This window comes from Melopsittacus undulatus, chromosome 21, assembly GCF_012275295.1.
Source record: "Melopsittacus undulatus isolate bMelUnd1 chromosome 21, bMelUnd1.mat.Z, whole genome shotgun sequence".
Classification (NCBI taxonomy): Eukaryota; Metazoa; Chordata; class Aves; order Psittaciformes; family Psittaculidae; genus Melopsittacus; species Melopsittacus undulatus.
This window is the reverse complement of record NC_047547.1, coordinates 702,403-725,497: the sequence shown is the minus strand read 5'-3', so window position 1 is coordinate 725,497 and position 23,095 is coordinate 702,403. Positions and strand designations below refer to the sequence as shown.

The following is a 23,095-nucleotide window of genomic DNA, read 5'->3' as shown; positions in this document are numbered from 1 at the left end:
GTGGCCGCAGAGGGAGGCTGGGAGCCTCACAGGGATCCCAGGCACAAACCGCCTTTGATGGGGAGCTGGGAGCTGGAGGCCAAGGAAAACAAGGGATGTGTTGATTCTGTCCCGGGACGGTGTAAGGGGCTCTTTCAGACCCATAACTGCTCCTGCAGGGAGGCAGTGGGGCTGGAAGCTCCAGTCTGGGACTGGGAGGGTGAAGTGCTAAAGCAGGTTACTGGGAGAGGAGCCCCTGTCCCTCCCCTGCAAGCAGCAGGATCAATGGTGATAACACCCATACAGACCTTATAACTGCATCCTGCAGCAGCTCCCTCCTCCATCCCATTGGGCTGCCTGAAGGGGCTGGATCTGAACCAGGTGAATTGGCACCAAGCAGCCTCCTCCATGCAAGTGCTGCTCCCATCCCTTGCACAAGGATCCAACTCCTTTTACCCATAAACAGCCTGGATCTGGGGCTGCTCTTTTGCTTCAGATCTTTACTTGCAGTCAAAGATAGAAAAAGAACTCGGTATAAAACACACGGAGGGGAGAGGGGAAGGGGGAGAACGCAGCCTACAAAGAACACAACCTGTTGGGAGCAATGGGAGGGGGAAAGGGAGAGGTTTGGTACAAAACTACTGTTAACAGGTAGAGAAAAACGTAGAAAATATCCTCCCTCTTGGAGACAGAAGTACAAAAGTGGGACATTGGCTCCATCCTTCCTCCCATGCAGGAAGGGCTCCGCACAGCACAGGGAAGCAGTGGGATCAGCATCACTCCCTCCCACATTGCACTGGGGATTAAACCGGTTGAAAGCCTGAGCCCAGCCCCAGCCCTGGATGGGCAGAAGTGGGGGGGGGGGGGGGGGGGGGGCAGCCCCCAAAATCCCACTTTTTGGAAGGGTTGAAGCACTTCCCGGATGGACTCGGAGGTACCTTTGGAAGCGCTTCCCAACTGAACCCTGCGGGGCTTTGCCTTCAAATGCAGCCTCTGACCCAGCATCAGCCTCAAGCAAACCATGTGCAAAACAGCCTGGAGTGGATTCATCCTGCTCCAGCCCCAGCCCCTGCCAGGAGGCAAAGGGGACCCAAGCAGCCCGACCCCAGCACCCTCAGCCTTTGTTCCGTGGCTCCAGAAGAAGGGGGAGTTTGGCAACGAGCACAAAGCCAAGGGAACGGCTCTGGTTTTGTACCTGAATATCCGTAAACACTTGGAGGCTTCCAGCCCTGGGGGTGAAGTCCTCAGGGAGGAAAATGCCTCCGGCAAAAGCTGCTTTTTGCTTTCAGAGATCCCCCAAATCCTGCCCTTGAGGATCCCGACCTGCCCCAGCCCTCCAAAACCCATCACCAGAGGTACCAGGTTATCACCCAATGGGTGCTAAGGGGCACAGTTTGGTGATGGGTGAGCAAACCCTGCCTTTGAGGATGGAGGGGAGGTGATACAGGAGTAGAGGATCCACCAACCACATCCGTCTACAAGCAAATCCCTCCACATCCACCCCCAAAGAGGCTTTTGCCCACCCAGTTCAGTGCTCCCCCAGTGCACAAAGAGCCCAGAGCCACCTCGAGTGCCTTCCCCTGCCCTGAAATCCAGCCAAAGTCACACCGTGGGCTCAAAGCTGGCAAAGGGAAAGATGAAAAGCTCCTTGGATGGTGAAGCTGCCCCCACAAGTCTCAGCACCTGAAATTGCTCATAAAAAACCCCAAACCCCAGGTCTGGAGATACAAACCCCAAAAGAGCAAAGGGGGAAAAGCAAGTGTGCTTGTGAACACTCGGCTTGGTCCGTGATGGTGCCTGATCAGGATGCAGAGCTGGCTCGTGGGGGCTTTGGAGCCCCAAGGGCAGGTCCATGCTCAGGGCACTTGGAGAGAACCTGGCAGGGTTCAGGGCTCGAGGGCATCAGAGGAGCTTGCGGTGCAGGATCTCCCAGGCCATGCGCTTGCGGAAGTACGGCATGTGCTGCTGTGGGGGGACAAGGGAACACACATCAGCCTCTCTGACACTGCTGGAGCATGGAACAGGCTCTCATAGGACCATGGAGCTCATCCAGCTCAAATCCAGCTCCAGGGACCCCTCCCCCTGGAGCAGGATGCTCCAATCCCTGTGTCCAACCTGGCCTTGAGCACTGCCAGGGATGGGGCAGCCACAGCTCCCTCCCAGGGAAGAGCTTGTACCTAAGAGCTCAGCTCAGTCTCCCCTCTGGGCAGGTTAAGCCATTCCCCTTGGCCTGTCCCTGCACATCCCTGTCTAAAGCCCCTCTCCTGGGTGCAACTTTGGAAGTGGTGCCTTTCCTTAGGGAAAACTATATGGAAAACAGGACAGCGCAGGAGATCTGGGTAAGAACTGATGATGGATGAAGCCTTGGGTGATATGGTTTAGTGTGAGGTGTCCCTGCCCATGTGGGTTTGAGCTTCCCCTAGTGGCATTAGTGACCTGCCCCATGGGTTGGAGTACATGGGAGACCTGAGGATGGCTTGAGAGGAACCATCTGCATGATGCAAAGAGCTGCCCCAGTGCCTTGTGTCAGCCCTGCTCCAAGGAGCACCCCTATGATCCCCACATGGGCTGGGGGCACTTGGAACCCACAGGGAAGGAAAGAAAGGGCACTGGAACATCAGTACATGGACCTGAGGATGAGGGGGACACAGGGATGGGCTGTACCTGGGTGAAGTTGATGGGCTTGTCTTTGGTAATGCAGTCGGCGTATTTGCAGGCGAACATCCCACAGTCGCTGCCATTCATCTGCTGTGGGATCTCCTGGAGGCAAAGGACACAAATCCAAATGTCATTCCCAAAGGAGCCACACTTGCCAGCTCTTAAACATGAAGGGCTCTGAGTGAAGGACCTCTCAAACAAGTCCTCATGGGGCCAGTGTGAGCAAGGGGGGATGAAAACAAGAGGGTGGGCAGCAGGAATCGAGGTGGGACTGGATCACCCAGCTCCCTGCTTCCACATGGGACTGGGTGGGAATCTGCAGCAAAGCAGCCACAGAGGAGCTGGGATTTGTGAGCGACACCAGGAGCGTATCCATTGGGAAAACCAGCCAGGAAAGGTGCAGCAGAGACCCCAGGGGACCCTCTGCCTGCCTGCACCCACCTGGCTCTTCTTGCTCAGCAGCGACCAGCCATTGGTGTCAAACTCCTTCCTTTTCTTGTCAAGGCTTTCCTGTTTCAGGTATTGCCTGTAGGAAGAAGGGGACAAAGAGAAGCTTGCTTAGAGGAGAGGGGAAAGCAGCCAGTGGGCTCTGGGGCCGTTTACCCAGGACACCTCTGCCATGTTTGCAGACTTCATGCCCTATGGAAGTCCAATATTTTCGTCTCGGTATTGGCCATTTCAAACAGGGCTCCACAGACCTGGGCTTTGAGGCAGACAAAACAGGACCCAGAAGCACTGCAGCCCTCATCCAAATCAAGTACCTGCCAAGCAGAGAGTCAAAACCACAAACAAACCAGCGAGAACAAACCTAATTCATCCCAGGGCGACTCAGGGCAAGGAGCTCAGCAGCCACTGGGCTGCCTCAATAGGTGCCTGCCATGGGAGACTGGAGAGCTGGGCTCCAGCTCCAAGGGTGCCCTGTGCACTGGTACCTCTTGTTTAGCATAAAAGGGGGACAAAAGCAAACGTGTCACAGCTTTAACAGCATCCAGCTGCTCTGGAGCAGTCACTCCATGGGTAAAGCATCCCCAGACCACCACGATGCTCCTCTCCAGGCTGGTGGTGATGATCTCCTGGAGCTCTTCTCCTACATTTCTCTTCCACTCCTCATTGAGGACTTCTTGTCATCACAGAGGGCACACAGCAAGGAGGAAAAGTAGAGAAGATGACCCTGATTTTCCCCAATAAGGTCCAAGGTTTGGGGATGGAGGGAGGCAGCCACACCACAGCCCTCTCTGAGATGCTGTTACAGGGATTGAGTCAAGCTGGGAGCACACATGGGAGAAGGAGCAGGGTGGGATGTCAAATACCTGCCCAAGCCTTCAACAGTGGCCTCAGAGCCAGTCCTATTGCAGCCCCTGGAGCTGGAGGACAAGGAAAGTTCATGGGTACTGGTCCAGCTCCTCTGCCCAAGGAGGCTTCCACCAGTTTGGCCTAAATGATTCCATGGAAGAACAGGGAAGTGTGGGGTTTTCCCTGCCTCCTTGATAAAGCTTAGAAACTCCACCAAGACCATCCCAAGCTGCTGCCACGCTCTTCCCTGCGCAGGTATGAACACCCTGAACTATTCCCCTCGCTGGGAAGTGCAGAAAGAGAAGCTCAGGAAGGATGCAGACAAAGGTGGACTAGAAGGAGCCCAAGGAGATGAGGTGATGGGCCCAAGATGTTGTCAATGGCCCTAAAGGAGTTCCTCTCTGCTGGCTGCTGGTGCTGTTAAGTGACATTCAGCATCACAGGCACCTTCTGCTCATGCTGGCTACCAAGAGGAGCAGGAAGGTCCACAGAACCCAGCTCCTTCACGTTTGGCATCTTCTCAGAACAGCCCGAGGAGCTTTCTCACTGTCGCAGCTGCGATCAGACCGCTTGGAAAGGAAAAAGCAAGGGATTAGATGCTGTTGGCTCGAATGGAGGGGTCAAGAGAGCGTCTGGCATGGAGAGGGAGGCGGGTTTGGCTGCCAGCATGGGGAGATGTGCCATCTTTCAGCAATCTGATCCACAAAGGCTTGGCTAAATCACATCTTGCTGTTAGTAAACGCCGTGACGCGACGGGAGAAGGGGTGATGTGACCTGCAGACAAGCCCCAAAGATGCAGGCTCAAACCTGCTGCCTTGGTGCCAGCCAGGGGGTTTTCTCCATCAGAATCCCAAAGAACTACTCAAAGGCCTCTTCTGGGCCAAAGTCTCACTGCAACACCCAGAGGCCACCGAACAGAGCCCTCAAAGTGGCAGCAGAACAAGCCAGCAGCGTCTGAACACGAAGCCAGCCCCATCCTAGTGACTGTGCCTCTAGAAAACAGCCAGAAATAAACAGGTTTTGCTGGATGTGGAAGTGTCAAGGGGGGAGTTTCCTCCTGGCAGGCCCCTGAGAGCAGATCAGGTCTAGGCAAGCATTCTCTATCAGCCTTCATTAGCTGATGCTCCCAGTTCCCCCGCTCAGGGCCTGCTGGCTGCCAGCAACTGCTGTCATTGCTCTTGGGAAGCTTCTGCTTGGCTCTGACTGGGCTGCAGTTTGGGCAAGATCAGCAGGGGGTAAATGTTCAGTCCACAACCAACCCCACACAACCTTTTATTGAGCATGAGAAGTATCCATCTCCATAAGTAAAACCTAATGGGTGGGGAAGAACCTCCCTGCACCAGGTTGAGAATAAGGGCGAGCTGAGCCTCCAGCACAGAGGAAGGCAGCAAGTGCATCACACTACAAACATCCATGTATCAACAGCCTCACTGCAGGAATAATAAAGTCCTGGCAATTGCTGCCTACTCCAGAAGCCACTTGAAGTATAGCTATAAAAAGAGCAGCAGCCCACAGCCCCCTCCGCTCTGCACGATAAGAGACGGGGAGTGAAGCTGTGCTGATAAACACAAGGACACATCACACAGGGAGCCTCCAAGCAACGTCTCCACATGGACATATGGAGAGGAGGCAGAGAGGATCCAAGCGTGAGACTCGTCTGGCAGGCAGGGAGGAAGCCAGGGATGCTGAAATGATGCTGGTGGCTTCAGCACATCCACTTTTACCCGCAGCCGTGATGCTGACACACGTGGAGCAAACAGGGAACTTGGAGTATTTCCTGGGAGAGGAAGGAATAACCAACTGTGTGCAGCTCCTGTTAACTGTGCCCATCACCTGGGCCTTCTGGCTTCCCAAAAGCAGCCTCCAGCAACGGACAAGGTGATCAGCAAACATCAGATCACAGCACTGGTCCTGACTCGGAAACAGCCTAAACCCTCCTTTTAAGAGGCTGAAAGCAAATGCCTTGACTTCAACTCATGAGACAACTTCAGGAGGCAGAACTGAAGTGATGAACATTGTCAGGACCTCAAGGGGAAGCAGCCTGACCTGGAATTCTGATTACATGCCAAATCAAAGCCCGACCTGCCCGAGCTGCCCCAGCAATCACCGCAGGCTTTCCTATACACCTGAAATGGATTCTTGCCCTCAACAGTGCTCACAGACACACAAAAACCTGAGCAGGTGCCTCAGGGAGCTGCTGAAATCAGCTCCACACCAGGCTGCTAAGTGTCTAAGAGCCTTGAAGCAAAGAGCACGTGAAGGGAAGCACTGCACCCACTGCTGCTAGCAGGAGATAAGATTCCACAGGCACGAGGGGCTTTGTGTGCTCTGTTCCCTGAGCTCTCCTCCCATCCTCCTACATGAGAATCGAGTTCTTAACTCATCTGAACAGGTTGGTTTACGTCTGCTCCAAAGCACAGCCCTTTCCAGCAGAGCTGAGACACTGAACACTGTGTTCCCCAGAGAGAAACCCCCAAAACCAGAGGCAGCCTCCCTAAAATCCTCTCCAGGTCTCACCCCCAAGCTCAGATGCTGAAACAAAGCAGGGCAGCCACCAAAGCATGGCCATGTGGGGTCCCTACTCACCCCTCGCCAGGCCAGGGGCCCTGGCATTTAATCACTTGCCTTCCCTGGGCCTCAGTTTCCCTCTGTGAAGTGTGGCCAATGGGACAGCACTCACCACCTTTAGGAAGCTCTAAAGATTGAAAGCATGAAAGGGTCACTAACCATGAATAGGACCTCCGTCCCTTCTTCCCGGTGTGATCCTCCCACTGCATTCAACCAATAAAAGCCTCCTAAAAGGAAACAGAGGGAAAACAATTATGTCCAGGGCAACAGTGACCTGAAATCCTGGCTCTAGACCACTCGCCCTGCATGGCTGAAACACTCTGTATGCTCTGATACTCTCTAACACCACTCTGAGGACCTGCTTCCTTGTCTCACATCCCTCAACAAAGCATGGGAAGGACTCCCTGATGCTCTTTGCACCTCTCAGGTGCTTCACTTCACCGGACATCCTCGGATCAGAGAAACTCAGGCTGAAAGGAACTGATTATACCCCAGAGCATCCCTGCCCCAGGGCTCTGCCTGCAGCATTCTAATGGCCAGAGCCACACAGTGAACCTAAGAAATGCAGCCCCAGGCCACTTCCAAAGCCTTTGGGCTTTTCCTTTCCCTTTAGACCAACATCCCAGAGCAGTGTGGAAAAGGGAAACAGCTGCTTATACAGTTCCTTACATTGATGCAGCACACACAGGCTGCAGAGCACCTGAGCAGGAAAATAAAGGTGCTCAATGGACTGGAAACGGCATTTGCCTGCTCCTTCTCATTACCCACATTCCACAGCTGAATGAGTGACACCTCTGCTGACAAACTCAGCCTCCTGCCAGAAGAGCTGGGATCACATTCCCAAGTCAGCATGAAAGCAGAGCGGAGACGAGAACCAGAAGCGACGGCAGAGCTGGGGTCAGCACCGGAGCCATGGAGCCGGCGACTGCGGCTCCTAAATCCCTCCTCAGTGTGATCTGTATCGAGGCTGACGGCCCTACGTGAGCAGGAGCCTTCACAGGAGCCAAGGAGCAGCTCGGTTTTAACCTCACTCCATTCAGGAGCAGCTTCCAAGCATGGGAAAGCAGTTCTGGATCTGCAACACCTCTCTCGAAGAGCAGGCAGCTCTGCTCCATCCCGAAGCATCGCTCAGGATGGGAAAACCAAGACCTCCTCTGCAGTTTGAAGCCACAAGAACAGCTTTCACTTTGGGGGCATGGCACAGCGTGTGACACCCTGCTGGAACCCAATACAGAAGAGCCCATGCAAACCTTTATCCACGGCCTGATGCAAGAGACATTCCCACATCCTACATCCAGCATCGTGCTCTCCAGAGCCTCCTCCAAACAAAGGGCTGAGCTACTGAGTGGACCTTTGCCAGGGCAGGACAAGCTCCCACCTGGAGGAAGGAGCCAGGAGGTGCCATTTCTTCAAGAGGCTGCAGGATGAGGGCAGGACCCTGATCCCTCAGGGTGTGAGAAGCTGTTTTCCTCCTACAGATAAGGCCCAAGATGATGCTCTAAGACTGATACAACCTCATGTGCTTAACAGCACAGGTCTGAAACCTGCCTATACCCATGAAGGTAACAGCAGCCTCCCTGAGGGACCTTCTGGGAAGAGATGAAGACATCGGCACAGGACACTCACAGACCACCTCTGTATCTGCAGACCATGGTGAAATCTTCCTTTCAGGGCCCAGAAAGGGACTGTCCCCATGGAAGGGTTGTGGCTTCCAGAGCAAGAAGCTGTCCCGTTTTTAAACAGGCCCAACTCAAAGTGTTACTCACAACAGGATCCTGCAGGCTTCGCTGTTTATTCCACCCATGGAGTCGTAGTAGGTGATGGTTTTCTTCCTGAAGTCTACAACCTACAGAGAGAGAGAGGTTTGGTACCAACACAGAGCACAAGGAGCTCCCCCCTTTGCCAGCACACTCACTCTGCTGATAGAAAGCAGTTAAGTTTAGAGCATTTCACAGCAGAGAAGGATTTCAGAGGGCTTCTAACAGCCTTGGTGCTGCCCTCCCCATGCCCCCCCCTTGCTGCTGTGTTATGAAACCACTTGAATCTCCCCATCAGGCTCCCCTCACATCACCCCTGTAAGACACAAGAGCACTTTGTTATCCTCATTGTTCACCCTCATCCTCATTGTCCAAGTCCCAGATAGGTTTACAGATGCTTTGTTCCACCTGACGTGTGCACAGTGAAGCAGTTCAAGACAGGAGTGTCCCCCCCAAAGTGCTCTTTGAGGGCCCCATTTCCACTTCCCACCCATGTGAGCATTGCAGGGAGTTCAACAGCCCTCAGAGCAGCTTTGAGCCAAGGAGGCTGAGCCAGGCTTCAAACCCACGTGGGAGGTGTGAGCACACAGGTGCCAGCAGGCAAGGGAAGGAACAGAAGGAGATCAGGGGCAGGAGGGAGGGAAAGGGGCTCAGTATCTATCACCTACATCTCTAAACCGACCCCATGGCTACGTCTCTAAAGGTGAGTTTGTGGGAACTGGAAATGAGATCCTTCTGCAGAGAAGGACTTGGCCTAAGGTGGCCTCCCCAGCTGCCTGCTTCTCCTTTGGAAACACACCCAGGAGGTCGGTTTTTGCTTGCTCTGCACCTCAATTTTGGCCACAAACACCCTGCACCAACTGACAATAACCAGGAAGCTTTAGCCTCAGTCCAACATGAATTCATTAAGACCAGAAATTCCAGCTCTATCCCATTAGGAAGACGTGAAGCACTCACTGCTAGGCACCAATGCACTCCCAGATGGATGGGCACCAGGAGGAGATCCACGGAGAAGATATCCACTTTTTTAGTCCACCGTTTGACAGCCTGGTACCCTGCTGTTTTTAACTTGGTGAAGAAGAAAGTATTGAAGGCGTGAACCGCAGGCAGCCCCTTCTCCTTGCTCCTCTCCATCAGCAGGTTCATGTAGAAATTGATTATCTGGGGAAGAAGAAGCAGCCAGGACACATCAGAGCCTTGACAGTGCTTAACTAGGTAAGGAATTGGATCTGCCTCCATCCACCCTCTGAAGAGCTGCTCCTTGAAGGAACAGCTCCACAGCCTTCAAACCTTCACAATCCATGAGGATTCAGGGATGCAGCTTTCGGTATTGAGGATTTACTTGGATTTCTTGCCCTGATCATGCCCATGGGCAGTCCCACTCCTCCCAGTATTACCTTTCTTGATCCACACAGGTGTTTCTCCACAGATGACCTGCTCCAGAGTGGGAATCCCAGCCCTTGGCTCCAATTCCCTCCCAGTTCTTTGAGCACAGAGAGGGCAGTTGGAACAAGAGCACCTCAGCAGCTCCTCACCTCGTCGTTGAGCCAGTTCAGGTTATTGAGGGTCTGGATGTCTTTCCGAGTGATTGTTAACCGGAAAGCTTCACTGAGGATCTCATCCTGGTTCCCACCTCGGAACACGCTCTTGATTTCCTTTTCCATTTCCTACAGGTAGAACACAGCATCAGGAAGAAGGGAGAGCTCCTGCTATTCCCATCACAAGGGCTGGATCCAAACCCAGCTTTATTTGCTCCTCAAAGGATAAACTTGCTACAAAATGTACATGGAAAAGGGAACAGCTCCTTGTTCCTGTGCATGGATGGCAGGAAACCACGGTTGGATTTAGATCTTGGACTTACCTCGGTGATTTCAGGGAACTCCTCTTCACCATCAGCTGACTTGGCATCTTCCTTCTCTTCTGGGACCACCGTGACAGGGATTTCCTTTTCCAAGGGGACTCGAAGATTCAAATCCACCCGATCCTGCACAGAGTGCTCCTGTTCCTGCAACCGCTGGAGGAGAGACCTTCAGGTTAAGGTGGTGTCCAAGGAAGCTACATCTCCAGGGCTTTCAAGGGCTCAATTCCATCAGGAAATGGTAGGGACATGGACAGGGAGCATTTATCCTGGCAGTAACACTACTGAGAGCCCTGCCATGGGAAGGGGAAGCAACAAAGACCATGAATGAGTGGAATTTTGTCATTGTTCCCTTTCCAATCTGCTTTCCATTCTCTGGTTTGAACTTCCAGCCCCATAAAACCAGCTCCTGCAGCACCTGCCCCCTGTTACCTGGCTCTGCAGCTGCAAGGCCAAGGCTTTCTGCTCCTCTATTTGCCTCCACCTCTCCCGAGCTCGTGAGTCGTAGACACTGGTCCTGGAATCACAGTTCAAGTGAATACATCAATGGCTTATCCCTGTAGGACATTCCAGGGCAGGAAAAAGGAGCAGAAAACATGTACTTACAGTTCTTTGATCCATAGCTCTGCCTGGAAGAACGGGAGGCTGGAAAGGGGGAGAAAGGAGAGGTGTAAGTGCTCTCCATGTGGGGGGAAAGGAGTTGTCTCATTTGTATTAGCTGAGGACAGCCCCACTGCTAGAGCCAGAGCTGGGCACCTTCACTCTGCATTGTCACCTCCATGGAACTACAAAAGCTCCATGTAACTGACCCCTTCCTCCATTCCACAGCCTCTTACCTTGGTGCTGGGGTTCTGGAATCCTTTACTTTGAGCAAAATGACAGAGTCTGACCCTAAAAAGAGCAAAGTTGATGGAGTATTGTTACCAGCACCATGACCGTGCACTTCCTCTGTCCAAATACAGACAAGGGGGGGGGGGGGAAGTGGGTTTGCCACATACATTTAAGTCCAACTGCCCAGTTGTAGGTGTCATCTTGGGTTTGGTTGGGGTTTTACCTTCAGACTGTGTGCTAGATGCTGGTGGGTTTTCCTGCTGCTGCTGGGCTCTGGAGTTACTGGACTCAAAGATGCTGGAGGAGTAGCTGGGGGCAGAGTAGAGCGATGGTTTATGGGACGCCTGCTCCTGTGCTCTGAGGACGCTGGGTGCTGAAGTGGCTGGGGCAACACTGGGAGCTTCAAAGAGCTTCGAGTTCTGGCTGGGAGCTTCCTTCACCACAGCTTTGCTGGAATTGGAACACCGGGACCTAGGAAGAGCAGAAAGTGAGTTCCCAGTGAATGCACTTGGTGCTGTTGGCTGGGGAAGAGCAGCTGATACTCACAGATGGAAGGGGAACAGTGAGGAGGGCTTGGACGTGGAAAACTGCTTTCCTGTGACCATCTGAAGCAGCTGCCTGTAGATCTCCCGCTCCTCCTCTCGAACAGTCTGCAGGGGAACAAGCAGATTCTCACCAACACAGACACTGGGATCCACATGAACACATCCAGGGCTACTGCAGAGCCCAAGCATCAGCTCTGCACACGGGCAGAGCTGGAGGCAGCATCTGCCTGCCACAGGGAGCAAATCCAGCCCTGAGGAATCACTTCAAGCCACCTCAGGTGCTCCATGGTGCCCCAGAGAGTGCTCCCTCCCCAGTAAGCAGCCCCTCACCTCCTCGGCCGTGCTGATGAAGCGCCGGGGGGTCTTCTTGGGGCTGAGCAGGCTGCGGCGGCAGGGGCCGCTCCATGAGGGGCTCTGTGCAGGTTTGATGGGGAAGGCAGAGGCATGGCAGTGGTGGTTTGATTTCCCTACAAAGCTGTTGGATGGCCCACTGCGAGGAGAGCAGAGACATAGGATCATGGAATGGGGTGGGTTGGAAAGGACCTGGGGCTCGTCCAGCTCCAACCCCTGCCATGGGCAGGGACACCTCACACTAAACCATGGCACCCAAGGCTTCATCCAACCTGGCCTTGAACACTGCCAGGGATGGAGCATTCACAACCTCCCTGGGCAACCCATTCCAGTGCCTCAACACCCTCGCAGGAAAGAACTTCCTCCTTAGATCCAATCTAAACCTCCCCTGTTTCACTTTGAACCCGTTACCCCTTGTCCTGTCACTGCAGTCCCTAATGAAGAGCCCATCCCCAGCATCCCTATAGCCCCCTTCAGACACTGGAAACTGCTCTGAGGTCTCCACGCAGCCCCATCCCGCCCCATTCCCGAGGCCGGTGCAGCCACACCGGTGCCACCAGGTGGCACTGCGAGGCCGAGGAGCCCCAGGCTGCAGAGCCCGGCCAGACCTCCCTGCCAGCTCCAGCTCCTGCTTCCATCCGTGCACCACAAAATGGCTGAGCCCTGCATGGACACATCCAGGAGCAGGAACCCCCTCGCCCTGCTTCTGCCCAGCCCCGGGCTGGGAAAACACGCACGGATCATGGAATGGCTTGAACCTGCCCGAGGGGGGGCTGAGCTGAGCTCTTAGGCACAAGCTCTTCCCTGTGAGGGTGCTGAGGTGCTGGCACAGGGTGCCCAGAGGAGCTGTGGCTGCCCCATCCCATCAAGGCCAGGTTGGACACAGGGGCTTGGAGCAGCTGCTCCAGTGGAAGGGGTCCCTGGAGCTGGAGGAGCTTTAAGGTCCCCCCCCACAAACCAGGCTGGGATTCCCCAGGGAGGTTCTCAACACCCAAACACATAAACCAACCCCAACCCACACTCTATGAGCACACCCTGAGCTCCCTCTGTACCGATGCCAGGGACCTGTGTGGGTAAAATCCCCCCCCCAATCAGGGCTCTGTGGGGGGGGGGAGCTGCACGTACCTGGGGCTCTTACGAGCATCAAGGTAAGAGCCTCGGCTCACCCGTGGCTTCTGTGGCACCGAGCCCAGAGCAGGGGCCAGGCCCCTCCACTGCCCATTGGCGCTGCAGCCGAAGGCTCGCGGCTCCCCCGGTGCCCGGTAGCTCTCAGGGCTGGGGACGTCTGCAAGGGAGAAGCAGAGCGGGCAGGGAAGAGCCTCAAGCTGCTTTTGGAAGGGTGGGAGAGGCAAAAGCTGCTGCCCCAGGGCAGGACCCAGCTCCTTACCTGGGCTGTAGTTGAGGGCACAGGAGGCGTTGCCAGCAGGGCAGGCGAAAGCACTCATCTTGTTGGGTGAAAGCTGTGGGAGAAGATGCAGGGGTTGAGGAAAGGTGCCTGGCTCCATATGAACCCCTGGGTGATGAGCACAGGGGGAGGAAACAGCGACAGCTCCTCGCAGGACACGGTGTTATCCATCGGGAACCACCGGTGGGATCACACAGCAGTGCTGGGCTGCAAGGCAGCCAAAGCAGCTCTGGATCTCCCATTCCCTCCCCCTGGAATCCTCTGTTCTGGGCATGAGGAGGAAGCAAAATTCCCCTCGTCTGGTACAAGGCAAGGCACAATCAGCATCAGAGGCCCTCGACTGCACTTGTGGGGCTGCAGTTCCCCATCTGTCCACAGCCAGACCCCCATGGGGCTGGGGTGTTCCATGCTCACAGGAACAAGGGAATCGCAGCACTCCTGAGATGAGGCTGCCACAGAACCATGGAATCAACCAGGAAACCAGCTCCAAGATCCAGTTCCAACCATTCCCAGCCCTGCCAAGGCCTCCCCTAACCCATGTGTGTGAGCACTGCAGGGATGCTGATGCCAGCCCTGCCCTGGGCAGCCTGTTCCAATGCTGAGCACCCCATGGGGCAGGAATTGGTCCTGAGCTCCATCTAAACCTGCCCTGGGGCAGCTTGAGGCTGGTTCCTCTTGTCCCATCCCTTGTTCCTTGGGAGCAGAGACCTCCTGACTCCATCCTCCTGCAGGCACTTGGAGGAGCCATCAGGTCCCCCCTGAGCCTTCCCCATTGAACCCCATAGATCCCTCAGCCCTTCCCCATCCCTTGTGCCCCATTCCCTGCTCCAGCCCCATTCCCTCCTATGGCCCCTCGAGGTCTCCCTCGCAGTGAGGCCCCCACAGGTTCCAGGTGCACCCTCCCCATTGCCCACCACAGGGCCCGATCCTGCCCCGGCCCCGGTGCTGCTCCAGGCCCCATTGCTCCCCCCCAGCACCCGCAGGCCCCAACGGACCCACCCCAAGGTACAACGGAGGCCCCGAAGCCGCCTCCTCCGCCCCCAGCCCCGCACCTTGCTCCGGGCCTCGAACGCGGAGCCGGGCCCGGCGCGGCCCTCCCGGGCCTCCATCCTCATGGGCTCCGCGGCAGCATCCGAGGGGCCGGGGCCGGTACCGGACGGACCCGAGCGGCGGCGGCTCCGGGGCAGGCCCAGGCCCGGCCTCACCGGAACCCCCCACACGGTTCTACCGGAAGCGGAAGTAACCGACAGCCACGCGCGCCCGGTGGCGGCTGCCGGCGGCGAGGCGGACGGAAGCGGAAGTTGACACCGGGCGCGGCGCCGCCGGAAGTGACGACAGAGAAGGGGGCGGGGAAAGCGGTTGGGGGGAGGGGGGAGTGTGCGCGCTGGGGGAGGGCGCCCCCTGGCGGCGCGGAGGGACAAGGGTGGGCAGCACGTGGGGGGAGGGAGGAGGGGGGCGGCTGCGGCAGCCAATGGGGTGGTACCATATGGGGTGTCAGCCAATGGGGTGTCAGCCTATGGGGTGTCAGCCAATGGGGTGTCAGACTATGGGGATGTCAGCCAATGGGGGTGTCAGACTATGGGGTGTCAGCCAATGGGGTGGTACCATATGGGGTGTCAGCCAATGGGGTGTCAGACTATGGGGGTGTCAGCCAATGGGGTGTCAGACTATGGGGATGTCAGCCAATGGGGGTGTCAGACTATGGGGTGTCAGCCAATGGGGTGGTACCATATGGGGTGTCAGCCAATGGGGTGTCAGACTATGGGGTGTCAGCCAATGGGGTGTCAGCCTATGGGGGTGTCAGCCTATGGGAAGTGTCAGCCTATGGGGTGTCAGCCTATGGGGTGTCAGCCTATGGGGTGTCAGACTATGGGAGGTGTCACAGTATAGGGGGTGCCGCACTATAGGGGGTGTCAGACTATAGGGGTATCACACTATAGGGATGTCACACTATAGGGGTGTCACCCTATGGGGGATGTCACACTATAGGGGGCATCACCTTATGGGAGATGTCATACTATAGGAGGTGTCACACTATAGGGTGTGTGTCATATTATGGGGGTGTCCCCCTATGGGGGTTTTCACCCTATAGGGAGGTGTCAGCCTATGGGAGGTGTCACACTGTAGGGGGTGTCACTCTATGGGAGGTGTCACCGTATGGGGGATGTCACACTATAGGGGGTGTCACACTATGGGGGTGTCACACTGTAGGGGGTGTCAGCCTATGGGAGGTGTCACACTATGGGAGTCATCTATGGGAGGCTGTAGCCCCATGGGGCAGCCGATTCCATAACAGCCAATTCCGTTATAGTTGATCCCTACAGCCGATCCCGTTACAGCCGATCCCGATATAGCCAATCCCATGACAGCTGATCCCACTACAACAGATCCCATGACAACCGATCCCGTTACAGCCGATCCCGTTATAGCCGATCCCATGACAACCGATCCCGTTACAGCCGATCCCGTTATAGCCGGTCCCTACAGCCGATCCCGTTACAGCCGATCCCGTTACAGCCCATCCCGTTACAGCCCATCCGGTTACCGCAGCCGCCGGTTCCGGGCTATGGTGGCCGTGCCGGTCCCCGAGCTGTCCCCCGAGGCCTCCCGGTTCCTGGTCTCGGCTCTCCTGGCCCTCGCCGCCGGCCTCCTCCTCCTCAGCTTCCTCCCGCCCGCCCCGAAGGGGGAGCCCGCACCAGGTCAGTGCCTGCCGGTACCCCCAGGGGGGGCACTGGGACCAGTAACACCCATAGACTGGTGCTGGTAACACACATAGAATGGGACCAGTAACACCTATAGACTGGTGCCGGTAACACCCATAGACTGGTGCTGATAACACCCATAGACTGGGACCAGTAACACCTATAGGCTGGTGCTGGTAACGTCCATAGACTGGGACCAGTAATGCCCATACCCTGGTGCCAGTAACACCCATTGACTGGGACCAGTAACACCCATAGACTGGGATCAGTAATGCCCATAGACTAGTGCCAATATGGAATACAGTCCAGTACCAGCAAGGAGGGCAGACTGGCCCCAGTAAGAAGCACAGGCAGGTACCAGTAAGGAGCACAGACTGGTACCAGTAAGGAGGACAGACTGGTACCAGTAAGGAGCATAGACTGGTACCAGTAAGCAGCATAGACTGGTACCAGTAAGGAGGACAGATTGGTACCAGTAAGGAGGACAGACTGGTACCAGTAAGGAGCACAGACTGGTACCAGTAAGCAGCATAGACTGGTACCAGTAAGGACTGCAGACTGGAACCAGTAAGGAGCACAGACTGGCCCCCGTAAGGGGCACAGACTGGAACCAGTAAGAAGCATAGACTGGCTTCAGTAAGGAGCAAAGACTGGTACCAGTAAGGAGCACAGACTGGAACCAATAAGGAGCACAGCCTGGCTCCAGTAAGGAGCACAGACTGTCCCCAGTAAGCACAGCCTGGCTCCAGTAAGGACACACCAGTCCCTTCAGGGCCATCCCCCCTTGCCGGGGAGGGGACACCCCCCCCATCGGGTCCGTCCCTCCCCCTGGCCCCATGTAGGGGCCGGTGCCCATCGGGGGGCGCAGTCGGTGGGTACCAGGGGTGGGCGCAGCCGGGGCCCCCTCGCTCCTTCCACCCGCTCCCTTTTGCCCAATCCCCCTCTTTTTCCAGGCAAAAAGATGGCTCAGAGCCCGTCGGGACATGGACACGCCGAGAACATGGGCATCGGCAAAGCCATTGCCGTGCTCACGTCCGGGGGGGACGCGCAGGGTAAGGGACACCCCAAAACCTGGGGCTGAGCCCTCGTTTTGGGGAGAAACAGGGTGAAATTGGGGTTTTGGGGGGCTGGATCCTGAGCTGGGTTTGGGGCTCGGGTGCTCTTCTCTGGGAGGGGGTTTTGGGGGTGACCTTGGGGGGGGGGACGAAGCCATGGGGCAGAGTCTAGGAGGAGCTTCGGAGTGCACGGGGGGGGTGCGTGGAGGTTAAAGGGACATCAGCACCAACCCAATGCTGGGGTTGCCCAAAACCGCAGGAATTCAGCCCAAAACTCATCCCCCACCCAAGTGGCCTCAGTGGGGGGGGGGGGGGGCACCACAGTGGAAGGTGGGGGGGGGATTCCAGCCCATGGGGGTCTCTCCCCCCCCCCCCCCCCCATGGTGCTGTCACTGGGGTCATGCGGCACCGCTGGTAAATGTCACCGGGGCAAAAATAACCCAGGCAGCTGCGGGGGGGGGAACAGGATTTGGGGGGGCTGAGGAGGGTGTACGATGACTTTGGGGGTCCCTTGGGTGATGGGGGGTCCCAGAGTGACGCTGTCCCTGTCCCCCCCCCAAGGCATGAATGCAGCCGTCCGCGCCGTGGTGCGGGTCGGCATCTACACCGGTGCCAAGGTCTACTTTGTGCATGAGGTTGGTGCTGACCCCCCCCCCCCCCATTCCCAATGTACCAAGAGGGGGGGGTTCCCAACATATCCATGTGTCCCCCTCCCTGCCAGGGCTACCAGGGGCTGGTGGATGGTGGGGACAACATCAAGGAGGCCACATGGGAGAGCGTGTCCATGATGCTGCAGCTGGTGAGCGCGGTGCTGGATGCAGCTCGGTGCCACCTTGGTGCCACCCGCACCGGGGTGGGATGGGATGGGCGGATGGATGCAGGGATATTGGGGTCCCGCAGGGGGGCACGGTCATCGGCAGCGCCCGGTGCCAGGACTTCCGCACGCGGGAGGGACGCCTCAAAGCCGCCCGGAACCTGGTGAAACGCGGCATCACCAACCTGTGTGTCATCGGTGGTGATGGCAGCCTCACCGGTGCCGACACCTTCCGTGCCGAGTGGAGCAGCCTCCTGGATGAGCTGGTTAAAGGGGGTATGTGTGAGAGCCCCACAAGGGCTTCTGTGGGGTGAGAAAGGGGGTTTGGGACCAAAATGTGGGGTTTTCACGTGCAAAATGGGGGGGGTCTCCCCGTTGTGGAGGTTTGGCCCCAGGGGATGTTCTGGGGGGGATGCAGTGGGAAAAGGGGGTGTCCCACCATGGCAACAGGGGGGATCACGGCGGAGGAGGCGAGGAAGTCGAGTTACCTCAACATCGTGGGCATGGTGGGCTCCATCGACAACGACTTCTGCGGCACCGACATGACCATCGGCACCGACTCGGCGCTGCACCGCATCATGGAGATCGTGGATGCCATCACCACCACGGCGCAGAGGTGATGGGGACCCCCCTGTGACCCCCACATGGGGGGGACCCCGATGTCTGGGTCTGTGGGATGAAGGATGAAACCCATATCTCCCACAGCCACCAGCGGACCTTCGTGCTGGAGGTGATGGGGCGCCACTGCGGGTACGTCCCTGTGCTGCCACCCGGAGCACCCACCTAAAAGTGGGGTAACCCCCCCCCTAAACCACCTCTTTGCCCCATTGCAGGTACCTGGCGCTCATCACCGCCCTGGCCTGTGGTGCCGACTGGGTCTTCATCCCCGAGTCCCCCCCTGAGGATGACTGGGAGGACCACTTGTGCCGGAGGCTGACGGAGGTAGGATGGGCTCCGGTGGGTGCCTTGTCCCCATCCCTGTCCCCATTGTCACCCCTGGCTCCCCCATAGACCCGCCTGGGTGGCTCGAGGCTGAACATCATCATCGTGGCCGAGGGTGCCATTGACAAGCATGGCAAAGCCATCACCGCCGACGACATCAAGAAGGTGAGGAGGGGCTGGGGGGGGAAGCTCCTTTTGGTCCATCCCCATCCCAGCCCTTTCCCGGTGCTGCTGTGGGGCCGGATCCAGGCGCATCCCTGCCCTGCAGCTGGTGGTGAAGCGTTTGGGATACGACACCCGGGTCACCATCCTGGGCCACGTGCAGCGCGGTGGGACACCCTCTGCCTTCGACCGCATCCTGGTAGGCAGCTCCTCTCCACTGCATCCCATTGGGATCGGGGTCTGGGGGGTTTGGGGGGTAACATCCCAGCCCTGTCCCTGCAGGGGAGCCGCATGGGGGTCGAAGCCGTCATGGCCCTGCTGGAGGGGACCCCTGATACCCCTGCCTGCGTCGTCAGCCTCTCGGGCAACCAGGCTGTGCGCCTGCCCCTGATGGAGTGTGTGCAGGTGGTGAGTAGGGGATGGAGCCTCCAGGGGGGTCAAACCCAACATGGAAACCCACTCAATGCCATATAAAGACACCCAACACCGTGAGAACCCATCCAGCACTGGGCAATCCCATCCAGTGCTGTGCAAACACATCCAGTGCAATTTAAACCCATCTAATGTAACCCAAACCCACCCAATGCTGTGCAAACCCACCTGGCAGGATGCAAACACACTCAATCCAACCCAAACCAACCCAAACTCAAACCCAAACCCACCTAACACAACCCAAACCAACTCAACCCAACCCAACCCACTCAACACAACCCAACTCAACTCAATCCAACCCAAACCCACCCAACCCAACCCAAACCCATCCAATCCATCCCAACCCAACTCAACTCAACCCAAACCCAACCAAACCAACACAAACTCAACCCAACCCAAACCCACCCAATCCATCCCAACCCAACTCAACCCAAACCCACCCAACCCAAGCCCCCTTTGCATTCCACAGACCAAAGACGTGACGACAGCAATGAACGAGGGCCGCTTTGAGGACGCCCTGAAGCTACGGGGCCGGTGAGCACCCACACCCTGACCCCACAGAGCCCCCTGAGCCATGGCCCCCCCTTGGGTCCCTCACCCACACCCCCCAATGCAGGAGCTTCCAGAACAACTGGAACGTCTACAAGCTCCTGGCGCACATCCGCCCGCCCTCCACCAAGGTACAGCCACAGGGATGGGGTGATGGGGACCCCCCGTGCCCCACATCCCCCCCCAACACTGTCTCTGTCCCCCCCAGAGTGGTTACACGCTGGCTGTGCTCAACGTGGGCGCCCCGGCCGCCGGCATGAACGCGGCTGTCAGGTCAACCGTGCGCATTGGGCTCATCCATGGGCACCGCATGCTGGCCGTGCACGATGGCTTCGAGGGGCTCGCCGAGGGCAAGGTGGGAGCCAAACCAGTAACCACGGCCCCATAGGGATAAGGGGATCCCTAAGGATGGGGAGGGTCAACCCCAACCCCACCATGGTTCATGCTGGTGGTGGGGCCAGTGTGGGGAGCACTGGGTTACCCCAACAACACTCCAATATGGACCCCCAAATCCTCCTCCTGTGTCCCTCTATCATGCTGCTTTACCCCCAGATAGAAGAGATCAGCTGGGATTGCGTCGGCAGCTGGATAGGGCTGGGAGGATCCAAACTGGGGACAAAGAGGTAATGGGGGGGGGGGTCCCCAGGTTGAGCCCCCACCCCAGGCAGGCTCAGCCATGGATGCTTCCGACCCCCAGGACCTTGCCCAAGAAATACTTTGAGGAAATCAGCACCAACATCAGCAACTTCGGCATCCATGGACTGATCATCATTGGTGGCTTCGAGGTGAATGGGGTGGTGGGTGCAGGCAGCACCGGCACCGGCACCAGCACCGGCACCAGCACCAACACCAGCACCAACACCAGCACCAACACCCTGTGTCCCACAGGCTTTCACGGGCAGCCTGGAGCTGCTGGAGGGCAGAGCCAAGTTCGAGGAGCTCTGCATCCCTCTCTGTGTCATCCCTGCCACCGTCTCCAACAACGTCCCCGGCTCCGACTTCAGCATCGGTGCTGACACCGCGCTCAACACCATCACCACGGTGCGGCCCCACACCCCCCCCCTGCCCCCCAACAGTGGTGTTCACCCAAATCCCTTCATTTCACCCCAATTCCTGCCCCTCTGCAGACCTGTGACCGCATCAAGCAGTCGGCAGCGGGGACCAAGCGCCGCGTCTTCATCATCGAGACCATGGGCGGCTTCTGCGGCTACTTGGCCACCATGGCAGGGCTGGCGGGTGGTGCTGATGCTGCCTACATCTATGAGGAACACTTCAACATCCACGACTTGCAGGTTGGGGACCCCCCCCCCTTGGGTGCCCCCATTCCAGCCGCAGGGCACTGGGAGCTGTATGTATTCCCACTTCCCAAGCATTCCCAATGCCCATTCCCTGCTCTACGTAGGTCAACGTGGAGCATTTAACTGAGAAGATGAAGACGACGGTGAAGAGGGGGCTGGTGCTCAGGTATGTGCCTGGGTGGGATGGGGGGAGCTGAGATCTGCCATGCTCGTGTCACCCCCATGAGCCCATCCCCATTCCCTGGTGCAGGAATGAGCGGTGCAATGAGAACTACACCATGGACTTCATCTACAACCTCTACTCGGAGGAGGGGAAGGGCATCTTCGACTGCAGGAAGAACGTCCTGGGGCACATGCAGCAGGTAGGGACCCCCCCAGGCAACAGGAATGGGGTCCTCAGGGAAGGGGGACCGGAGATGCTCAAGGATGGGGCTTGGCGCAAGCTGCTCTAGCGGAAGGTGGTGGGACTGGATGAGCTTTAAGGTCCCTTCCCACCCAACCCATTCCATGACTCCATGACTTTCCTGGCGCAGGGAGGCAGCCCGACCCCCTTCGACAGGAACTTCGGCACCAAAATGGGTGCCAAGGCTGTGGCCTGGATCACTGGGAAGATCAAGGAGTGCACCCGGCATGGTGGGTGCAGGTTTCTCTGCCTTACTTCCCCACTGCCATGGGGGGGCATTGCCAAAAGCACCCCCAGCTCCCTCCCACACCCCAATGCAAAGCCCCCCTGCAGATAAGAGGGGTGCTCCCCCCTCCTGAGCCTCTCCTGCCTCCCTTCCAGGCCGGATCTTTGCCAACACGAAGGACTCAGCCTGTCTGTTGGGAATGCGCAAGCGCAGCCTCGTCTTCCAGCCCCTCACCGAGCTCAAGGAGGAGACGGACTTCGAGTAGGTGCCCCCTTGATCCCCAGCCCTGAGGCTGAGCTCCAGCACCAGGATGGATCAGCGCAGGCTGGGAATGCTGCCTGTGGGTGATGCATGTGGTCCCCATGCAGGACCATCACATCCTGTCTCCCATCCAGGCACCGCATCCCAAAGGAACAGTGGTGGCTCAAGCTTCGCCCCATCCTGAAGATCCTGGCCAAGTACCACATCGAGCTGGACACCTCGGACAGAGCCCACCTGGAGCACATCACACGCAAAGGGGTCATGCTCGAGTCCGGCAACTGAGAGGGGCTCAGCACCACGGCTTCCCCTGCCCCATGGAGCTCATAACGCAGGGCAGCAGCTCTGCACCCCACTGCTGTGGCCACAAAGCTGCTTTTCCCCAATCAAGGGTAAATTTGGGGTTGGTTTAGGTATTTTATGGGCTTTTAAAGGAGAAAAGCAGCTCCCCATGTGCAGGTGGGATGTCACAATGAGCTGAGAGCAAGAGGCCCAGGGACACCACTTTAGTGTTAACAGTTCACAATGAAGATGCTTCAATAAACTCCTCACTCACTCCTGATGGCAAACGTGGATCAGGCTCCAGCCTCCGGTGCTCATCCCATGGGAAGGTGAATATGGCTCCTGCACGTACCCCTGGGCCCATTGGCTTCGTCTCCCAGGATAACAGGGAGGAATCCAACGTCTCCAATCCCAGTTCCTCCCCCAAGTTTCAAGCAATGGTCCAAGTTGAGGTACCTGATTTCACCTTCCCTGAGCATGGGCAGCTCTCCCGGAGGATCCCAGAGTGAGGAATGCACACACGTGAGGATGATGCATCCCAAAGGCTCCCCAAGCCAAGGGGTGAAGGGTGGATCAGAGGGTTCAGGCTGTGCTCAGAGGTTAAACCCATGCAGAGCTCGGTGGGATGAGGGTTTGCCAAGGCACAACCATGGATGGGGCCTGTGGCAGGTGCCAAAACCAAGCACCCCCAAACCCTCCCTGCTTCAGGAAGGACCCCAAAGGAGTG

The 23,095-nt window shown here is 57.3% G+C and overlaps 2 protein-coding genes across 2 annotated transcripts; one reads left to right on the top strand and one right to left on the bottom strand.

The window, feature by feature from the left end:
* Positions 1 to 838: 838 nt before the first annotated feature.
* Positions 839 to 15,767, bottom strand: SENP1 (SUMO specific peptidase 1). Its single transcript, XM_034071608.1, has 17 exons — positions 15,731 to 15,767; positions 14,298 to 14,629; positions 13,228 to 13,300; positions 12,966 to 13,125; positions 11,820 to 11,979; positions 11,491 to 11,594; positions 11,168 to 11,415; positions 10,950 to 11,004; positions 10,720 to 10,758; positions 10,546 to 10,630; positions 10,117 to 10,269; positions 9,791 to 9,922; positions 9,213 to 9,416; positions 8,265 to 8,344; positions 3,079 to 3,163; positions 2,644 to 2,739; positions 839 to 1,944 (listed from the first exon to the last, which is right to left on the bottom strand). Exons 1-17 carry the CDS (start codon positions 15,765 to 15,767, stop codon positions 1,882 to 1,884), a joined length of 2,106 nt encoding a protein of 701 aa, XP_033927499.1. The 3' UTR covers positions 839 to 1,881.
* A 997-nt stretch (positions 15,768 to 16,764) lies between these two features.
* Positions 16,765 to 22,659, top strand: PFKM (phosphofructokinase, muscle). Its single transcript, XM_034071639.1, has 23 exons — positions 16,765 to 16,818; positions 16,901 to 16,999; positions 17,564 to 17,637; positions 17,724 to 17,801; positions 17,903 to 18,092; positions 18,267 to 18,432; positions 18,522 to 18,566; positions 18,650 to 18,758; positions 18,828 to 18,923; positions 19,027 to 19,119; positions 19,203 to 19,328; positions 19,822 to 19,886; positions 19,969 to 20,032; positions 20,110 to 20,256; positions 20,454 to 20,524; positions 20,599 to 20,686; positions 20,790 to 20,942; positions 21,029 to 21,193; positions 21,304 to 21,365; positions 21,450 to 21,561; positions 21,733 to 21,832; positions 21,984 to 22,089; positions 22,224 to 22,659. The coding sequence occupies exons 2-23, from the start codon at positions 16,909 to 16,911 to the stop codon at positions 22,369 to 22,371; spliced, it is 2,349 nt and encodes a 782-aa protein (XP_033927530.1). The 5' UTR covers positions 16,765 to 16,818; positions 16,901 to 16,908; the 3' UTR covers positions 22,372 to 22,659.
* Positions 22,660 to 23,095: the final 436 nt, after the last annotated feature.

Bases quoted from the DNA above. Each gene is read 5' to 3' on its own strand.
- SENP1 (XM_034071608.1), bottom strand. From the start codon at position 15,767: ATGGGCTGTAACGGGATCGGCTGTAACGGGATCGGCT. The intron at 13,301-14,297 runs GTGCGGGGCTGG...CTTCTCCCACAG, and splicing joins CGTTCGAGGCCCGGAGCAAG to CTTTCACCCAACAAGATGAG. The intron at 11,595-11,819 runs GTGAGGGGCTGC...GTTCCCCTGCAG, and splicing joins TCATCAGCACGGCCGAGGAG to ACTGTTCGAGAGGAGGAGCG.
- PFKM (XM_034071639.1), top strand. From the start codon at position 16,909: ATGGCTCAGAGCCCGTCGGGACATGGACACGCCGAGAACATGGGCATC. The intron at 19,120-19,202 runs GTAGGCAGCTCC...CTGTCCCTGCAG, and splicing joins CTGCCTTCGACCGCATCCTG to GGGAGCCGCATGGGGGTCGA. The intron at 20,943-21,028 runs GTGCGGCCCCAC...GCCCCTCTGCAG, and splicing joins CGCTCAACACCATCACCACG to ACCTGTGACCGCATCAAGCA.